At 38.5% G+C, this 19,794-nt stretch overlaps 1 protein-coding gene across 5 annotated transcripts in view; it reads left to right on the plus strand.

The window, feature by feature from the left end:
* SBF2 (SET binding factor 2) overlaps positions 1-19,794 on the plus strand; it is a 254,794-nt gene that overhangs the window by 98,203 nt on the left and 136,797 nt on the right. For all 5 annotated transcript variants that reach the window (XM_027884520.1, XM_027884515.1, XM_027884518.1 and 2 more), the window contains exon 3: positions 11,020-11,157. In XM_027884520.1, coding sequence (XP_027740321.1) covers positions 11,020-11,157 — 138 coding nt within the window. The remainder of the gene's footprint in view (positions 1-11,019; positions 11,158-19,794) is intronic.

The following is a 19,794-nucleotide window of genomic DNA, read 5'->3' on the forward strand; positions in this document are numbered from 1 at the left end:
ACCTGCCCTCTTCAGGCCATTCCCTGGGGTGCTGTCCCTGGTCACCACAGAGCAGAGATCAGTGCCTGCCCCTCCTCTGCCCCTCACAGGGAAGTTGTACCTGCACTGAGGTCTCCCCTCAGTCTCCTCCTCTCCAGCTGAACACACCAAGTGCCCTCAGCTGCTCCTCACACGGCTTCCCCTCAAGGCCCTTCACCATCTTCACAGCCCTCCTTTGGACACTCTCTAATGGCTTCATGTGTTTCTTATATTGTGGTGCCCAAAACTGCCACAATATTCCAGGTGAGCCACCCCAGTGCAGAGCAGAGCAGGACAATTCCCTCCCTTGCCCAGCTGGTGATGCTTTGCCTGATGCCCCCCAGGACAGGGTCACCCCTCCTGGCTTCCGGGGCACTGCTGACTCAGATTCAACTTGCCATCAACCAGGACCCCCAGGTCCCTTTCCATGGCACTGCTTTCCCCAGTCTTTTCTCATTCCCCTGTCTGTCTGTACATCCAGGGTTGCCCCATCCCAGGTGCAGAATCCAGCACTTTCCCTTGTTGAACTTCCTGTGGTTGGTGATTGCCCAGTCTTCTAATTTGTCGAGATCTCTCTGCAGGGCCTCCCTGCCTTTGAGAGAGTCACCTTTTACATGGCTAGGGGGCTCATGCTGGGCTAGGCAACTGCCAACCCTTTTAGCTTCCCCAGGCCTTCCAAAAGCCCCTTCCCCATGTCAACCACCCCTTTCTCCTTTCCTTGATTTCCTCTAATTGGATGGAAGCACTGATGCTGGGATGGACATGCTCTCTCTGGGATAAATTGGCAGAAAGGTGCTTGGGGTGTAGCCTGTGTTCCACATCTTGGAGGCACCCTGGATTATGACATTGTTTGGATTTGAAAATAAAGGAGTAGGACAGACTAAGGTAGATGACGTATCTTAGCTTGATATGTGGCATCCAAAACAATTAAAAGAGGTATTGATAATTCACGGGGGTAGATGGCACCACCATTTCCCTGGCATTATTTCTAGAGGATGGTTAGACCAGAAGACTGAGATCTGTTCTCAAGAAACCCATTTGTTTCAGTCCATGGAAGGGAGATTTCAGCCAAGGTGAGATTCAGAGGTTGTTTGAATCTTGTGCAGGTTGAGTATGACCTACCCAATAGCATGGAGATTTTTTTATATGAGATTTATATATTTATATATGAGATTTTATACATGTGAGCTTTGGAACAAACTCCCTGAGAGCCAGATCTGTATATCCCTTCACGGTATTCTATTTGCTAGCTTGCAGCCTGCCTCTTGTGTTGATCGGGATTCATGTCATGTGTTCAGCTGCTCCAGGCGCTTTCTGGAACTCAAAGTGAGCTTGAGAGTTGTGCTGTTAAGGAGAATATTTCAGAAGGAATTGATAATCGCTTTGAATCAAGTGCATTTTTTTCAGGGAGTTTTAGGTATATATTACTTTTTCTGTGGTTTGCTCTATAAGTGTACATTCCAGTACAATTTCTGCTCTCTGTTTCAACAGCAAATTCTGACATCAAATTAATTTGCCTATTTCAAGACTTCCTGTTCTGTATTTTGTCCTCTTGAAGCTGTTGGCATCTCTTTTGAAGCTCTTCAGTCTATTTTGCTGCAGCAGTCACAGCAGCTAGGCCTCTGTCGGGTCAGATCAATGTTCTTTTCACACACTACCCCCAACACCCATGTGCTTTTTTCTAAGTGTTGAGACTTCAGACCTGACTCTGGCAGATATGTTCCATGGAGTTGTAAGACAGTGAATACNTTTTCTGTGGTTTGCTCTATAAGTGTACATTCCAGTACAATTTCTGCTCTCTGTTTCAACAGCAAATTCTGACATCAAATTAATTTGCCTATTTCAAGACTTCCTGTTCTGTATTTTGTCCTCTTGAGGGTGTTGGCATCTCTTTTGAAGCTCTTCAGTCTATTTTGCTGCAGCAGTCACAGCAGCTAGGCCTCTGTCGGGTCAGATCAATGTTCTTTTCACACACTACCCCCAACACCCATGTGCTTTTTTCTAAGTGTTGAGACTTCAGACCTGACTCTGGCAGATATGTTCCATGGAGTTGTAAGACAGTGAATACAAAAATCCTAACACAAGGTTGCCTGAGCTCTTTTTACAATTGCTGGAGAGCAACAAAATGAATCTTCACATTGTAACATTGTCGTATTAATGGTGTGGTTCAATATGTGATTGTACAGGTGTAAGCTACAAAAATAAGATAAGGAGGACTTTGTGTATTACAGTAGTATTTTATGTAACATTGACCAGTTCTCTGGAGCAGTATTAATCATTAACATAAATCAAAATTTATGTTTGGCTAAGTAGCTTACTATTTGGCAGTTGTAATGGTTGAGTGATGTATGTTAATTACCCTGCTGTCCTTTTTATTTGGACATTCAACCAGTGCAATAACGGCACTTGTACATGCTGTATGTATTTTGAAAGCTAGTTTATAGTGTTATCTAGTAAATGAGTTGGGAAGTCACTACAAACTGAAAAAATTTATGGCTGCTATTGCAAGACAGTGCTACTGCTGCCAAAAGAGCAAAAGAAAGAAGGAAGGAGGGAGACAAGAAGAGGAAAAAGAGTGCATTAGGCAAGGTTAATATTTCATGCTTGACTGATAATTGTGTATAAAATGCTCATTTATGTTTCTAAAAGGAAACTGGTTTTGTAGGCTCCTATAGCTCAGATGACTACCGATCTTTCCAAGGGCACAGAGAGTGGTGATTAAAAATAGGACAAATCCCAAACCTCAAAATAAAAAAGCAAGCAGAAACCACCCCCCCCGCCCCGAACAAATTAACCATTGTCTCAGTGTCGCAATGCATTTTGGAAACCACTCCTGAACAGTGGTTGTTGAAAAGGTTGAAGGACAAAGATGCTTCTTTATCTATTTAGTGCTGCAAATTAAAACACAAGTATTTAATATAAAGAATCCGTTTCTTTGATAGTGATATTCTTTCATAGTTCTTCAGTGTTGCCTCAGGAATATTTTAAATATCAGAAATTTTCCAGCCTTACTGTCTTTTTTGTCTCATACAAAAAATGAGACAACACAATGTTGTCTCTCAAACACAGTGCATTCACTATAAACCTGTATTCTTCAGATTGAAGTATAATTTGCTAAAGTCACGTCTTACTTTAATTTACTGCTGCATTTAAATTCTGTTTTCTGCTTTCATACATAGTTGAATACTTAGTCTCCAGATTTCTCATCATTCTTTTGACAGCAATGTCACTGGCAACAGTTATTGCTGACTAGTAAATATTGCTTCGTACAAGAAATTCTGAAGGCGGAGCTCTGTGTTCCTGAATTTCAGTTGCAGGACCTGGGTTTGATTTTTGACTTTTTAACTCTTTGATGAAGTTTAAAGTGTATGTTTTAAAAAAATACAGAAAATTCTCTGGCATAAAATATGTGCTTCAGACACCTAATATACTGGTACTTGGCTTGAAATACTGCTGTACGTCTGAGAATTCCTGGTTACTGTCCACAGCTGTTGTGCTTTCTTTGCCTGAGGTAGCCCAGAGCATGGTGTTGGGTTTTGTTGGAGGTGGATGTGGTAAAAAAATATTCTGAGTCTAAAGGTGTCAGCATTGTTAAATTTCCATAAGATTTTCTTCACAGCACTTGGCTGAAATCAAGAAGAGGGACCATGGTTTAAATAGATTAAAAACTCCAAACTTCATTATTTGCACAAGCCTACTAAGTTTATAGTCTAAATAAACTTGATTAGAATAGAGGTGTAGGAAGTTCATTTCCTGAATAAAAGCCCACTTAATGTAGTCATTAATCCCGTACTATTTCTAAAATAAAGATATTAGCATGCAATACTTACTCATAAATGACTATATCTGTAGTATAGCTTGGTTTTGTTCAGAAATGGTCAGAGGATTATTTGACAGATTTTGTTGTTGTTGTTGTTTTAAATAAGCCACTGGCATGGCGATACTAAATGTTCTGAAAACACAAGAAGAAACTGTTTTCCCAGTGGGTGTAGTTTACTTCCTAAAAGCCAGTGCAAATATTTTTTTCAGAAGATAAAGTAGGAATGTAGTTGCTGGACAAATGCTTTTTACAAGTTTGGGTTTTCGTCATAGCAGTTCATTGTGGAAAGGTGTTTAAAATGACACAGTGTTATGAGGTTTTAAAAACACAAAACAATGCCCTCAAAAGTGATTTTTATTTTCATGTGCATGTGCAGATGTTCACCCAGGCTTATATATGTACTAGTACATGGGGAGGTTAACCACGTGCTTCTTGAAAGACTTCTCTGTCTCTGTGACTGGAGGATGAATTAACTGGTTTTAGTTGAGATGTTCCCAAATATTTTAACTTTTCTTGTTTTGTTGAACTTTCCTGCAGGGTCTCTGTGACAAGCTTGAGCATCTGGTTACTGAGGATCACTTTTATCTGTAGCTCCAGTTAGAGAATACCTCATCTGTCACTTGTGCAGGATTAGTGCCATTGAGGGATCTTTCAGCAACTTTCAGCCTTAGGAAGCTCAAGAATGCGGTTGAGGATCTTTCCTGTGCGGGGAAGTGTTTCTTAGTGTCTGTTTTCACAGGATTTTAAACGTTTGAATGAGGAGCTGACTGCTGAGGTGGAAACATCCACAGTGCCTGAGGAGAGTCTGTCCCAGGCAAGGAGGGGAAAGATAGTTCACCTCTAATATTCTTGGACAGTATTGTCACCTGTAGTCACAAACAACCCTCCTGCTGCTTCTCATGTGATTCCCTGAAGAACTTCAACCAATTTCAGAGGGAGAGGCTAAGGACAGGTAGTATCCAGTAACACCATCCCATGCAGGCATCTAGGTGTGTTTTTTCAGTTTGCCAAGGGGAGAAAAGCAGTCCCTTGTTTTTTTTTACAAGAACACTGCCTATTCACACTCATTTTGGCTTTCCCCTGTCTCTGGTGATATAGGTTAGAAAGTCTGAAATTATTGAAATATGTTAATGTTGACTTCTTAACCTCTCTTCTGGCTTCAGCACCCCAGTAGCCTCTGGAATGGGTGGGAAAGGTGGGCAGCTGGTTTGCCAGGCACCTTTGGGGGAGATCCTGGCAGCAGGTTCACGGGTGCCACAAGATGACTGTGTAAAGGTTCAACTCAGAGAACTCTGCATTTCAGTTCATTCCAAGGTAGAAAAAAATGCCTTTCTTTTCTTTTGTATTTCTTTACAGCTTTAAGATTAAAAGCTGTTTTTTTTCTATATGAGTGAATTTAATTGTTTACGGTTGATCATCAGAATATTCTACAACACTTGAAACGGGCTTTTACCTGGAAATAATCTGGAGTATAGTTTAAGTGCACTGGTTTTATTTTAGACTAGGCTAAGGATAAATACAAGGTTTCTTAGATACAAGATGTTGAAAGGCAGGAAGCTGTTACAAAGATCAGTGTATATTTTGTGTTCTGTTTACATTCAGAGTTATCCAAAAGCTCCAAGTGTTTCTTCATATTTATAGCTTCATAACATTATTTTTTTATTATGCCAGTGAGCATTGTAATTGTTTTGTTTTGTTTTAAGTAGAGGTATGCATCTGAAAAAGAAAATTCCCCGTGCCAAAATTCCGCACATAAGTGAACGGAGAAATGGTGAAATACTCAGCAGCTGGTGCTAGGTCATGCAAGTCCAGATGGAACAAACTTTCTTCACATAATGTCCAGAACATGGCCATTTATTTTTAGGGAGGCTTGTAGAAAAGATGATGATGATGTGTGTTAAAAACAAAGCACGGTTAAAGTAAAAGAAAGCTTACAGAAGGAGACTTAATAAAATTAGTCTTTGCACCTAGGATGGATCAAGGGAGAATCAAATGTTTGGTGAAATAGTTAATTTAGAAAGGAAGGTAGATAGCTCTGTCAGATGTTTCAAATTCTAAGATCATTTTGGGATCTTTTAATTCAGGTCTTGTCGGTGGAGTTCATGTTTTCTATTTTATATGCATCCAGATAGCTTTGGATTTTATATGACAAGAAAGAAATGCACAGATGTATTTTGAAGAAAAAAAATAGTGTGAGAATGTATTTTAAATATAACTATGTAAGTGCAGGATTCTGTAGTGCTGTGTCACAGACCTTGCCTACTGTTCTGTGTAAACTCCTCACAAAATGCTTTCAACGGATGACTTGCAAAGAATGTATCGTGTTGTAAACTCTCTGAACAAGCTTTTTCCCCCTTTCTACCTCGGTAGTGCCATCAGAGGTAGTGAATTTCTGATGGAAAGCTGACCAGATCATTAACACAGAAAACAATGTAAAGTGCAGAGAGAGCAGTGTGTAGACACACCCAACTAGAGTATTGGTTCAAGTTTTTGTTGTAGACTTGGTTGTGCTCAGGGTACAAGCCCAGGAGAACGTAAATACCTAAAGTACAATTCAGCAACTGAGTAATTTCTGACCAACAGATATGGGTATTATAGTCTGCCATGATAGGGATAAAAAAGAACTAAATTTTTTCTTTAATGAAACTTGAATGCTGTGTAATTAATATTCATTGTAATAATAGTACTTAATCTTCACATTCACAGTATGCAGTAAGCCTTCTACCTGCATCCCAGTTCCTCCAGTGCTTTAGTAGAAACTGTGACTATTTTGACATTCTCTTCAATTTTTCAACAGACTGGGTGGCCCAGGGGAATGGTCATGTCCTCAGGGTTGTGGGTGTTCAAGCCCTTCTGAGGACACGCTCTGCTATCTCCATGTCCTTTTTGAACTGAGGGGCCCAGAACTGGCCACAGCACTCGAGGTGTGGCCTCACCCGTGCTGAGTACAGAGGGACAATCACTTCCTTGGTCCTGCTGGCCATGCTATTCCTGATCCAAGCCAGGATGTCACTGGCCTTCTTGACCACCTGGGCACACTGCTGGCTCACGTTCAGCTGCCCCTCCACGTGCCTGTCTGCCAAACACCTCTCAAGCCTCTCCTCCTCCACCCTTAGCACTGCAGGGGGTTGTTGTGACCCAAGTGCAGCACCTGGCACTTGGCCTTGTCGACTCTCATGCACTTTGTCCTCAGCCCATCGATCGAGCCTGTCCAGGTTGCTCTGTAGAGCTCTCCTACCCTCACACAGAGCCTTCTTACCCTCCAGCAGATCAACACTCCCACACAACTTAGTGTAGAGAAGGACAAGGCAAGCAGTAGGAATACAGCTATGGCTCTGGCTTGGCGAGGAGGAACAAACCTATGAATCAAGCAAAGATGATGTTTTTAGCTCATAAAAATTAGAAGAAAGAAATGTCACTTCTAAACATTAATTAATCACGTCTAGGCTTTTGAGAGAAGGCTTGTGGTGATGACATACAAATTTTTTGAAGGTAACAAACCCAGCTACACTGTTACAAAACACTTTGTCATTTTTAAATCTGTCTGGTCTCTTGTTTAGTCTGAAAGCATTTGTGGGAATAACTAAGAGAAAGTTCTTTGCTTTAGTGGTCACCTGCAGTTTCAAAAAATGCGTAAAATGAAATTTGAGCACCTTGAGGAAAAGATGTATTGCATATTCTTCAGTGCAATTTCTGGATATCTGCACCAGATTTCACAAGGTAATCAGTTGTAACATGGAGTTGGTCTGAAGCACTCACCACCATTAGAGGCTTATTCCCATGAATAGCGAGTTGGACAATGTGATTGATCCTAATTTTCGCTGTCTCTGATGGAGTCTGGTTCCAAGAATTCTGGCAAATAAGTGAAACAGTGTGGGAGCACGTTCGTTCTTAAACTTCTGGGGTTTTTCTTGTTTACTGAAGAAGCACATGACCTTCGAATTACATTCACAGTGGTGATTTTGTCTGTTTTGGTATAGCATCTGGTTTGGTAAGGAAGCATTTTCCTGTTCTTAGTAGCCAGAGTGTGCTGGTAATCATACTGGATAGTAGCTTGTATTTATACTAGTTTGGAAAGTTCTTCTCAATGCTGTTAGCCTTTCAAATATTGCACTAATATTTATTACCTTATTTTAAGGAAACTGAGAATCACTCATTGTTTAATCTCTTGGAGGAGCATGTTGTCTTTATCCTCAATCTCTGTATTTATAAATTCCTTCCAGTTTATTTGAAAACACAGATTCTCTGTGTAGCCAGTGAATGTACTCTACTTCAGCTGTTTTTCTCAACAATCACTAATTGTTGTTTTCTAGTAAAATGCTTAAATCTAGAAAGCGTATGTTATACACAAGAGCACTTAGAAATTGGTAAGAATTCTCACTGAGACATGAGTAGGTTTTAGACATGCATAAAGACAGAGATTGCTATTGACATCAGCCTGCTCAGCTCCATAGTCTCTACTGATAGTTAAAAGTTTAGCTGTTTGGTTTCCCTTTGCGTTTCCCAGTGTACCAGGCAGATGTTGGTATAAATTTTGTGCAGAGATCTGCTAATAATGCATTATTACAATAAAAAGAATGATTTTAAATTTTACTTTGTTTCAAAATAAATACAAAAAATATGTTCAACATTAACTTACCAATACATCCAAGTTCAAAATCGATAGACTGTGAGTGTATCATGTGGAAACCAGCTATGCATAAACCCAGCTCCCTTGTTTGTCATTTGGGTGCAGAATAGCCTGGGGATTATTTGGATACACCAGCTCATCTGAGAGTGTTTGATGCGTGCAGAATGGCCCTTTGTCCAGGAATTCCAGACAGTCCAAAATCTGATGGATTGCCATTTATGGGACATTACCTGTAAAGCTGAAGGGCAGTGGCAGCACAGGGAGCTCCTGTCAGAGCCGGTAGACTTGGCAGATTTGAAAAAAGTGTTAAGACTGGACCTTAAGAAGCTCAAGCTCAAGCTGGGACTGCTTGAACAGCCTTAATTTGACCTACCTTGTATGGATGATTCAGTTCTAATGGCATAGGTTTTATTTATTAACAGAATCTTACTGCATTCTTTACATTTTGGCTCATACTTGTTGAACAAATTCAGAGTTTTGGGGGTTATCTTGTTGGACTGTGGATTCCAGACTTCATTAACAACACAGACCCCCACCCCCCCCAACTCTGAAATACATACAGAACTCTAATGATTTTATTGTCAAAGTTTTTAGTGAGATTTTTGTTATAGTGTCTGTATATATTGACCATATTACATTATCTTTATAGCAGTCCTGCAAGATTAATAGCAGTATCTTCTTATTTTTAACTGACATGAGATGAAAAACAAAGGGAGATTAGACCAGTATTATCAAAATCATGGACTAATGCTGGATGCTTAGCTTGGAATGACTAGGATGTCTTTTCTCAGAGTACTTTTTGATGTTCAGAGCAGTTATTTTCAGATGCCAAAGGGAGTGGTTAGCACTCCTAAGGATACAGGCTCAGAAGTGTTAAGCTGACTATCTAGAATTTGAAGAATGTTACATGAGAAAACTTTGGGTTTGAAGATTTTCCCATGACCATAAAAGAAACTGTATATCAGAGGCAGAGTTTTAACCGCTGTTCACCTAAGACTACCCAGGTTTTATTGTAGAGGCTCTAAGGATGAATCTGTAGTGAACGCTCGTTTGCAACTTACTCTTCATGCTCTTTCAGTTTTTGACATCTGTCTAGGGAAATAAAGCGGTTTCTGGAAACATGAGATTTTGACCTATCTCTTTTGTTCCTTTGGTATCTGCATCGTTTAACAATCTTAGAAATTTTTTGTGTGCTGTTTTGGTTTTTTTTTTTTTTTTTTTTTTTTTTTTTTTTTTTTTTTTTTTTTTTTTTTTTTTTTTTTTTTTTTTTTTTTTTTTTTAATTTTTTTCCCCCCCTAATATGTCCAGGGGCTATTACCTTTGCTGCATGTAAATTCTAGGTTTAAACTTCGCTAATAAAAATGTGCTTGTGAATTCTTAGTGTATATGACTTTAGCCTTCAGTAAAAGAAAGGGAGAATACAGTATTCCATAATTTCCATAAATTCCATCTCAAGAATGTTCAGCAAGCTGATTTCTGAATTTCAACACATTCTTCCATTATAGAGGACAAGTTATTAAGTGATGCTGGACTCTAGTCATTTAAAAACAAGAAGAAAAACCATACACTTTCCACTTTGCTGTTGAGCTGTATTTCTCTTTTTGTTCATGCTGCTTGTGCACCTCTCTTTCGAGGTCAGAATTGCTGCCATTGGTGCTGGTGGCTTGTACTGCCACAGCCCTGGTCAGCTGGAAGGAACAAGCACTGAAAGGACTTAGGCTTATTTGACGTGTGTTTTAAGTTTTGCACACATTTAGTCTGCTCACTGGGACAGGGACTTGGAAACGTGCATATGAAGTGTCTGGAGAGCTGCAGCAAGTGATTTTCTTTGTCCTTGGGAGATATGAAGTCAAGAACTTGAATGTATTTTTCACAGTGGTGGCAAAACTTGTATCCTTGAATATATATGACTTCTTATAAGTCTATATAGTATAGATAAGTCTACATATGTCTCATATATAAGTCTTATATATAACTTCTTAGAACATTTCAAATGTTCACAGTGAAGTTTATAGATGGAGTCAATAAAGAGATGAAAAATATTGCTCTATGAATAGTCTTTTGTAAGAGCAAGTATTGAATAATTTTGCAAGTAGGTGTAAGTGCAATATCTTTTGTTTGGTTGGGTAAATAAATGAAGAAGTAAGAAGAGAAATTAGACATGGAGAGACATTCCAAGTCACAAGAATTGTAACTTCAAATTGAAACCTGTTATCCAAGTAAAGGCTGCATAATGCATCAATCTTTTCCTGTTGTTGCCTTTTAAACACTGCAAAGATGATCCTGAATTCAAAGGAACACATCTTCAGTTTGTGGAGTTAATTATATCTCCCTTGATGTTTATAGAGGTGGATTTATATCAGTGTGGCCAACTCCAAGACCTACTGGATTTTTCTTGTTTCCTTCAAATTTTGCAGCCTCGCCTGTGTTCACTTCAAATGCAACGAGCTTCTTGACAATGATCCATTGCATTGTTTATAAATATTTTTCGTATTTCATAAAACAATTGGTATTACTGCTTAACTCTATGTCTCTTTTCTTGTTTCCTTAGTTTTGCCAGCCTGGAGGATGGCAGCTTTCGAAAGAGAGGAAACAGCCAACGTTCTTTGTGGTGGTTCTGACTGACATAGACTCGGAGAGGCACTACTGCTCCTGCTTAACGTTCTATGAAGCAGAGATTAACCTGCAGGTAAAAACTTTACAATGAGTCACAAAAATGTACAAAAAGTGTCTAGACACAATAGAGGGCAACTCTAGAAAATATTTTGCTGTTCCTCTCATACAGAAATCCATGTATTTGCACAAAGGTGAGCTCAGGGTACTTCTTTGTGGTTTTGGGGGTTTTATCTGTTTTGAAACAAAAAAAAGCAGCCAAAAACATCTCATAGAATTTCTCATGGTGGGATTTTTTTGTGTGTAGGTTGTTTTGGTTTTTTTTTTTTGGTTGGTTGGTTGGTTTTGTTTTTTTTTAATGAGACAGGCAATATGATGTTCCTTTTATTTTCCTTCATGTTTGACATAGCATGGATGATTCTAAACCTTGTTCTAGGGAAAAGTTTATTAACTTATGCTCCCTCTGCTGGCCTGCTCCGTGGATATACATATTTCTGTAAGTGCATTTATTGGCAAGGTTTGTGTGGGGGTAAATGGCAAGATTTTAAAACTGATAGAATAATTGTTCAGTTGTTAGTTAGGTCAGATTTTAGGTGTCAGCCCCTTGGCAGTGTTTGTTTTTAAGCATGTATTTAATTTTTCTTTTGGCAGTCTTGTTCTTTTAAAAATAGACATTTTGTTTCCCATTTAATGTAAAGTCCTTCACGGAATCTCTGCTGTGACTTAACACTTGGAATCTTTAGAATCTATAACCTAGGGAAAACCTAACCCAATCTTTAATTGCAGACTCTCATTGTTATGTTTTGAAATATTTTCTTACCTACATAAAAATTAAAAATAAGTAAGACCTTGGCACTAAATATAATAGAATTAGTTAAGATTAAATAGATAGCTAAGTAATTTTTTGTTCTTTTAGTGAAGAACTGTAACATTATTGATTATTTTAAGAAAGTGGGTTTTAAGAAAACAAGAGCACTCTGTTTATTTAATACTGGAGTTGAAATTTTATTTGTAGGATAATTGGAAGATATGGCATAGTAATAATAATGTTGTGCTTTTTCTAGGCAGAATTGGAAGCCAGAGGATAATAGTTGTTCTTATTTCATCAGTGCTGCAGTTTAGGTGGATATTTTTTGTAGATTATTAGGAGTTAAAAGCAGAAATGTACCCAAAAATTTGACTTATTTTAGTGTAGATCAACTGACACATTCCTATTAAAAATTCTAATGTCTGTCATAGTTCCTTTATTTTACAAGTAGAGAGTGAAATATTCTATAGTAATTCTTTCCCAGCTGATAAAAATTTACAGTGGTTGACTCTTCCTCCTCTCGATGTATTTCATAACATATACTAAATTTAGCAAACTTGTTATTTATCCTGTGGTTTCTAGCAGCTGCTTTTGATTCCCTATCCACATCTTTGAAGTAATGCTCATCACAAAACATCCAGTATTAACTAAAAGGTGTTTTTTTTTTTTCTTATATTGCCTAAGTATTAATACAAAAAACCCCAAAGTTAAGAAAAAAAAGCAAACAATAAAAAACTGAGTGCAGCAGGATGTTGGTTCCCATAATGCCATTCCTGGCTGTGTTGTAAAGAATGCATATTTTTCAGATGAACTTGCTGTGGTGAAATTTATTCTATGACTGCATTGTTTATAGCCAAACTTCCTGTTTCTTCCTGAAACCCAAAGAGAATAATTGAACGTGCCCTGTTACATGGTCATTAGGCAAGAATTCAGCACATGTACAATCTGTAATGAAACATAAGCTTGTGAAGCATTGGACTATGACAGTAATATTGATTTAACCATTCAGATTCATGCTTCATTAAGCAGTCCATGAAACATAGGGTACAGGACTTGAAATGAAATATGGTCGGTACCTTTCACAGTTAAATACAGTTCTTTTTTTTTTTTTTTTAACCGAATTATATAACTTGCTAAGACAAAAGTAGGATTAAATTTCAAAAAAAAACCCCACAGAACCACTTCTTTCTCAGTAGGTTTCACCAGGTGAACCTTGCTGATACACGAGACTGGCCAGAATTCAGACAGAGCAGATTAGATATTTTGCTTGGCAGAATCATCTTCACAAAAAAAAAAGTGGAATCAACCACTTGGAAGTTTCTGTGGTTAATTAAAGTGGGAACTGATTTCTCTGCTTGTGATTGCTAGAAGAGAACTATCAAACCTTCTTTGAGCCTTCTGCATAATAATAATAGAACCTTTCAGACACAATGAGGTCTGAGAAGACTCCTTCTGGAGCTTTGCTTCCCTGCATTCCTGCTTCACTTGTTTGTTACAGGATGATTTGTAAATAAATGCTACCTGAAAAGTAAGGAGCTTGTACTCACATGGAATACCTAGGTGGTACCCATGATAACCTAGGGTGCAAGATTAAGATAGCAAGTGTAAAAGCTGTGTAGTCTGCAGGAAAAAAATACCCTCCCTGAAAGGCTGTCTGTGCAAGCCCTGGATTCAGTTTAATCTCTTGGCAGTTGCATGTCGTAACAGGTTTTTCAGAGGAAAGCACAGGCTCTAGTTGTCAGCTGATGGCCTATTTTCAACTTCATACTCCTGGATAGAAAATAAAATGTTCTTTTATTAGTTGTTATCTAAGAATCATAGTGGTGAAGCGACCCAGAGCTTAACATCTGCATGGGTGCTGGTCAGTTTGATTAGCAATCAATGCCCATGAAGTTGTGGTAATATCTAAAAAGGGTTGATGTTACCTTTAGTTTGATTAATTCTCCGTATCTGTACTCACAAGGAAGATGAACACATGATATTCCATTAAATAGGGGAAGAGAACTCACCTGGTGCTCTGTGATTTCAGGTGATACAGCTTTGCCATGTAATCCTTCATGAATTGTTTTGTTTTTTGATGCTAGTCTCACTTAATTGTCCCAGTGACATTTGCTGAATTTGTATAAGGTTATATTCCCTATAGATCTGGGTTTAAAAAGAAACATTAGAAAGTTTGACCTTAACAGCAAGTCTAAATTTTGGAATGTGGGTACACTACTAGGGGCAGTCTAATACTGAATGAACAGTGTTAGAGATGGTGTCATTTAAAGGCATCTCTGCTGTGTTGCAGAGCAGTTCTATGTGCAAGATTTATCTCCCACCTCCAGTTCCTACTTGAGTGTAAAGAAATCTGAAGTACTGAACTGGTTTCTCCTTCCAGCTTTTTATGTTTCCACTACATGCTTTGTCTTATCCACGTTGCTGTCTGGCTTAAGGTACTGTGTAGATACTGTAGCAAATAGAGCTGGGTGCATTATTGACTTGCATGTATCTGCAGGAATTAGGAGAAGGAGAGTAAGTTGAAACACCTCTGTTTTCTCTTCCCTCAAAGTGCCTTGAAAGCTGGCTGGGTTTTTTTTGGAGTGCTGGGGGAGTGGAGATGGATGTGGAGTTGTGTGGTGTCCCATTGCTGTCCCATTTTGATCATTTCTGTGGACTACAAATTTCATTGGTTTGAAACCCACTTGAAATGTCATTGATTTGGAGAAAACCTTGTCCTGTCAACCAGAAAAAATAGTCTACCCAGTTTATTTTTCTGGCAACTGAAGCCAGAAGCTGCTGAGCAGCCAGAGGGTATTCAGAGGAATCATAACTTACATCTACACCCATAAAACTCCGTGTTTGTAGCTTTATTAGTCATCAAAACAAGCAAGAAAAGGAAGCATATATATATATATATATATATATATATATATACACACACACACACATGCATATGTTAATTTATTAGTCTGTGTAGTTCTGTGTGGTGTACACACTGCTTGCTAAAATGAGGCTCTTATTTCTAACAGCAATTTCTGGATGTTGCCACTTAGAAGACAAAGACTTGATTTAATGCTTTTGACTCAGCAGATACTTCTACTGACCTCAGCTGTGCTTCTTGCGCAGTTAGGATTTATACCAGCAGTGCTTGGAAGAGCACCACAGATAGGATCTTGGTAAAAAATGTTGACTCGCATAATTTGGGAACCTAATGGTCAATTTGTACATCGCTTCCCACTTGGAAAGAAATTTGCCCTCTCTTCCCAACCCCACCACCAACAAATTAGAGGATGATTTATGCCAGTAACTGAGCCTGTGCAACTGCACTTCTGGCATTACAGAAAATCTGCTCAAGGAGATCAGCACAAACCCCCAAACATTTGTTTATAACAATCTCATTACAAGATTGTATCATTCTTATGTGTTGTCTTAAGCGTATGTATGTTAAAACACTGGGATCAGAAAGTTAGTCAGATTAAATATATCATTCTGGAAAATGGACATAAGTAATAATTCACAAGTCTCCTGTTTCCTGCCATTCACATTGTCTTCCTCTGTCTGCCCTCCACTGCAAAAAGAGGAAAAAGAACTTGTAAAAATCCCAAACCATAAAATGGCAGATTCACAACATTCACAGATATTTCCTGAGTCAAGGGAAAAACTGCCAGCAAAATGACTGTGCTTCATAAAGTTATAATTTTTCTGCTTGGACTGGAGAGTTGGTGATCCTGCTGTGCTAAAGCATATGCTGCTCCATGAGTCACTGGTGTTTGGTTTTTGGCAGAGGATGAGAACCCTCAGTTCAGTTGTACCCATTTTGTGCGTGAAATCCGATCCCCTCTGGATATTAGATTAGCATGTTATTCCTAAGATGAAGTTTTTTTGAATATACCAAATGTGAAATTTGTTCTGAGAATTACTTTTTGCAGTCAATGCCCCAAAATCACATTTTGTGTTAAAAAAACCCCAGTTTAACAAATAGTGTTTGGTATATTGCATCATCGTCTTGCTGAACCTACTGAAAAATGGCTGGTATGACATCATAGAGATGTTTAAGTAATGCCTTATTTCCTTCCTCTTGTGGCATAAACAGAAGGCTGCAGATAATTTTCTATATAAGAAACAGGCTCATATTTTAATGCCCTTTTATACATTTAAGGTCCTCTTTAGACCAGAATTTAAAAAGTTAAGGTCAGAACAGTTGTACAAAGGAAAGCATATTTCCATCTTCCAAGTAACTCTGGCAGTAATTTCTCCTGTCTTGTTTATCCTCTGGCTCGTGCCTTCACACACACATCCCCAGTTTGAACTCACGCTGTTGCAGGGTACGAAAACTTGTGTTGGGAAAAGGTCACCTTTTCCTCTTAACTCCAGCCCCAAGTCTCAGCCCACAGGACAAGGAGATACTGTCTTTTAAGCAGAGACATTTCTTTGTCAGTCAAGTTCAGATAATTCATCTGACTTTCAAACAGTAGTAGTACTAGTTCAGTAATTCATTGGAGGTCTTTTCAGTGGATTTCCCTGTACACAATTTAAAGGATTTAACTGTGTTTTAATTAAGCAAAACAATAATCTGTGTGTGTAAAATTTTGCCTTGGTGTACTTCTATATATACTGTTCTATATTATTTAAAAAACGTTATACTGAATTAAAATAGGGTATGAATTACTAGCTTTCTTAAGTTGAGTTTTGTCATTTGTTCTGCTTATGTTTCATAGATCTCTGCAGTGTTCTCACCTTAGTTTAGGTGTGTAAAGCTTGAAAGGGTGGAATTCGTGGATCAAGTTTGCTGCCTTTGGGTAAATTCAGGAAGACTTAGTAAACCCCAAGCTCTGAAGTTATGTTTGTGTACACATAGTTCTTGCTAAGGACATGGTTCTGTGGTTCTTTAAATTCCTCAGTGCTAAGGATAACATGTTAAAAGCATGAATTTGAATGCTGTTGATTATTGTCCATGGAATTTCAGCATTTGCAGGGCAACTCAGTGACGTTACCTTGGTCTTCCCAGATGTTCTGGGGCTGGACATCCTAATGGCCAGGGGGATGCCTTGGCCAATGGCTATGAAAGCTGCACTGAACGGGGGAGAGTGTGGGTATGAGTCTGCTTTTGTTCCAAAGTTCTTTCGATGTATTTAGATAATAATGAATATCAGCACCTTCTGGAGTTTTCAAAGTGAGGTGCATTGAACGGTAAACATCTCATAGATGGTGGTGGTGTAAATTCTGTGTAATGCTGGGAGGTGCATTGCAAACTCATTATTATGACTTAGTATGACTTGGTATGTGCTCTGAAGTGTCACTAGTATTTAGGGAGTGAGCTGAGCTACAATAGAGACTTGAGCGTGCTCTGATAACGTTGATCCTCACGTAATTTTCTATCTTTGATCCTTATCTTTTTTAGTGTGCATTTCTACAGTTTATTGTCCCATTTTGAAATTGTTAAATCAAGATAATGGCTTTTATGCTGGTTTAAGTTTTCCAGTATAAGTTTAGCTGCAGTAGTGTGATTCTGCGTGTGTAGACAAGCCATGAAGCAGATCCATTCACCTGTGGTTTTAGTTCAGTATAGCATATTGTAGGCAGGATGCAGATTTGTCTTCTGGAAGCACTCAGCTAAGTTTGTTTTAACTTTCATACATGTGTTATAATTTATTGGATACATGCATTTTTATAATCTGGAAAGTAAATAAAATTAATTGATGCTGAATGTTTTTTGGCCTTTGGTTGTTAGTAAACCAGCTAAGAGTGTATTTGGCTGCAAGCAAGACCAGCAGAGACCAAGTCACATGAGGAGAAAGGGATCTGTCCCAAATGAGCAATTGGCATGAGATTGCTAAAGTAAACTTCAAATAATTTTTCTTAAAATAAGAAATCGTGCATGAGCTCCTAAATCTTTGCTGGGCAGTTAGTAGAAAAACAACAGGCCTGCTGAACTTGGCATAATTTCAATGCAAAATTTTGCACAGGGTGAACTGTTTTTGACATAATGAAGTACTAGAGTGCAAGTTTTGTAATGAAAGATGTTTGTTCTCTTTCTGGGGCTGAATTAAAGTACAATTCTAATTTCATTTTCTGTTCACATTTGATTTCCTTTGAGTTTCAAATGATGCCTACCAGCTTCAGAACGGTAAACCTACATCTAATGCTTTCTGTTTTCTAACTTTTCTACTGGTACCTCAGTTTAAATTGATTTTCCTTCCTCTGACATGAATCTTTCTCCACTGAACATTAGTCAGAACAAAATTGCACTGGCTTCAGTAGCATATTCGCCTGGAATGGAGATGTAGGGTCAGCATGCCTGGCTTGTCCTCCTGTCTGAACGTGAGTGGCATCTCTGACAAAGGGAGTTCAGAGACCCAGAGGGACATAGCGGAGGCAGAGCCAGTGAGTGAAGACTGGATAGACTGCTGATAGTCTTGGAGAGTTTGCTGACAGGTCAGAGTTGCTTTATTGAGGAGCCTTCAGTGTTGGAGGTTTGCTAAATGGCAAATCTGGGCAGACATGTGCAAGTGTGAAGATGGACATGTCCAGGGTCTGAAGATGGGGATGAAAAGATGGTGTCAGTCATCTGTTGTTAAGCTAATCCTGTGCACTCAGCATTGCATGATTTCATAGATTTGCAGCATTCATTACATTCCCTGTAACGTCTCCCAGAACAGATGGGCACAGGTACTGAGCTGGAGGGATGTGTGACTGCTCAACATTTGCTCCATTACAATGTGTAAATCATTTTTCCACAGTACCCTGTGTGTAGCCTAAGAAGAAAATATTTCGTATACATCTCAGTTTTCAGAAAGCTTTTTGCTCTTGACTGACATCCCTTTATTTCAGGAAAATATACCATATTTTATTATCAAAATTATCCTTTGTTTTAGATTTTTTCTTCTAATATCAAGCTTTCAAACGCTTATCTCGTTACTTGATAAAATGCTGCAAACTGTGCCCAACTTTACACTTTTTTATAAATGTGCAGGGATTTTTAAAGCCAAAGGACACCAGTTAAGCAGTTGGATATATATTTTAGTGTGGGTGTGAACATTTGTTAATATACATGAAAGCAATTGAGTTGAAGTATATATTGGTCTGCTTTAAACATACAGAACACACAAACACACACAGACTTTTTGGCCAGTGTCTGAAGAGGCCACTTTATAGCTATAGCAAACAAGTCCAGCAAAATGAAGATTCATCATATGTCCTTCAAAAGAAGTTTCACCATTTTCTGAGTTTGTATATCATATATTATTTATGCAGAAAAAGAGAGGGGGAAAAAAAGGGCAAGTAAACAAATCAGAGAATCTGCTGCAAAGCCAGACAAGATTTTCTGTTTAAACTTATGATATATCCTCAGCCATATCCTACCTATACAATAAACTGTTTTGCACTCCAGTGGTACATTTTTCTATCTCAGCTGATTTCAAAGTCTGCCTCTTCTTAGAAATAAAAACAGGAAAATAATAAAAAAGAAAATAATCTCTTTCAATATTTAGTTGAAATTAAGAACATTTTGTATCTGTTCCATCATAGTATGCAGGGCTAACCAGCAGTATAGATGAGAGCTATCAGGGAAGCCCCATAGCATTAAATCAAATACCATTATCATCTTCTTACAACCAATAAAAGCGCAAAAAGAAAACTATAGTAATCAACTAGATTAAAAACGAGAAAGAAAAAGAACCTGGCAGTATTTTACTTCTTAATTAATCAGTTCACATTCAGAGAAGGGCAGTGAAACTGGTGAAGATTCTTGAGAGTAAGTCCTGTGAGGAGAGGGTTAGGGAGGGTGTTCACCCTGGAGAAAGGGAGGCTCAGGGGGACCTTATGGCTTTCCACAACAATCTGAAAGAAGGATGTAGAAAGGTGAGTGTCAGGCTCTTCTCCCAAACAAAAGCAATAGGACTAGAGGAATTGGCCTCAGGCTGT

Source organism: Empidonax traillii, unplaced genomic scaffold (assembly GCF_003031625.1).
Source record: "Empidonax traillii isolate 1590-97213 ecotype Southwest subspecies unplaced genomic scaffold, ASM303162v1 scaffold148:size1803964, whole genome shotgun sequence".
NCBI classification, from domain to species: Eukaryota; Metazoa; Chordata; class Aves; order Passeriformes; family Tyrannidae; genus Empidonax; species Empidonax traillii.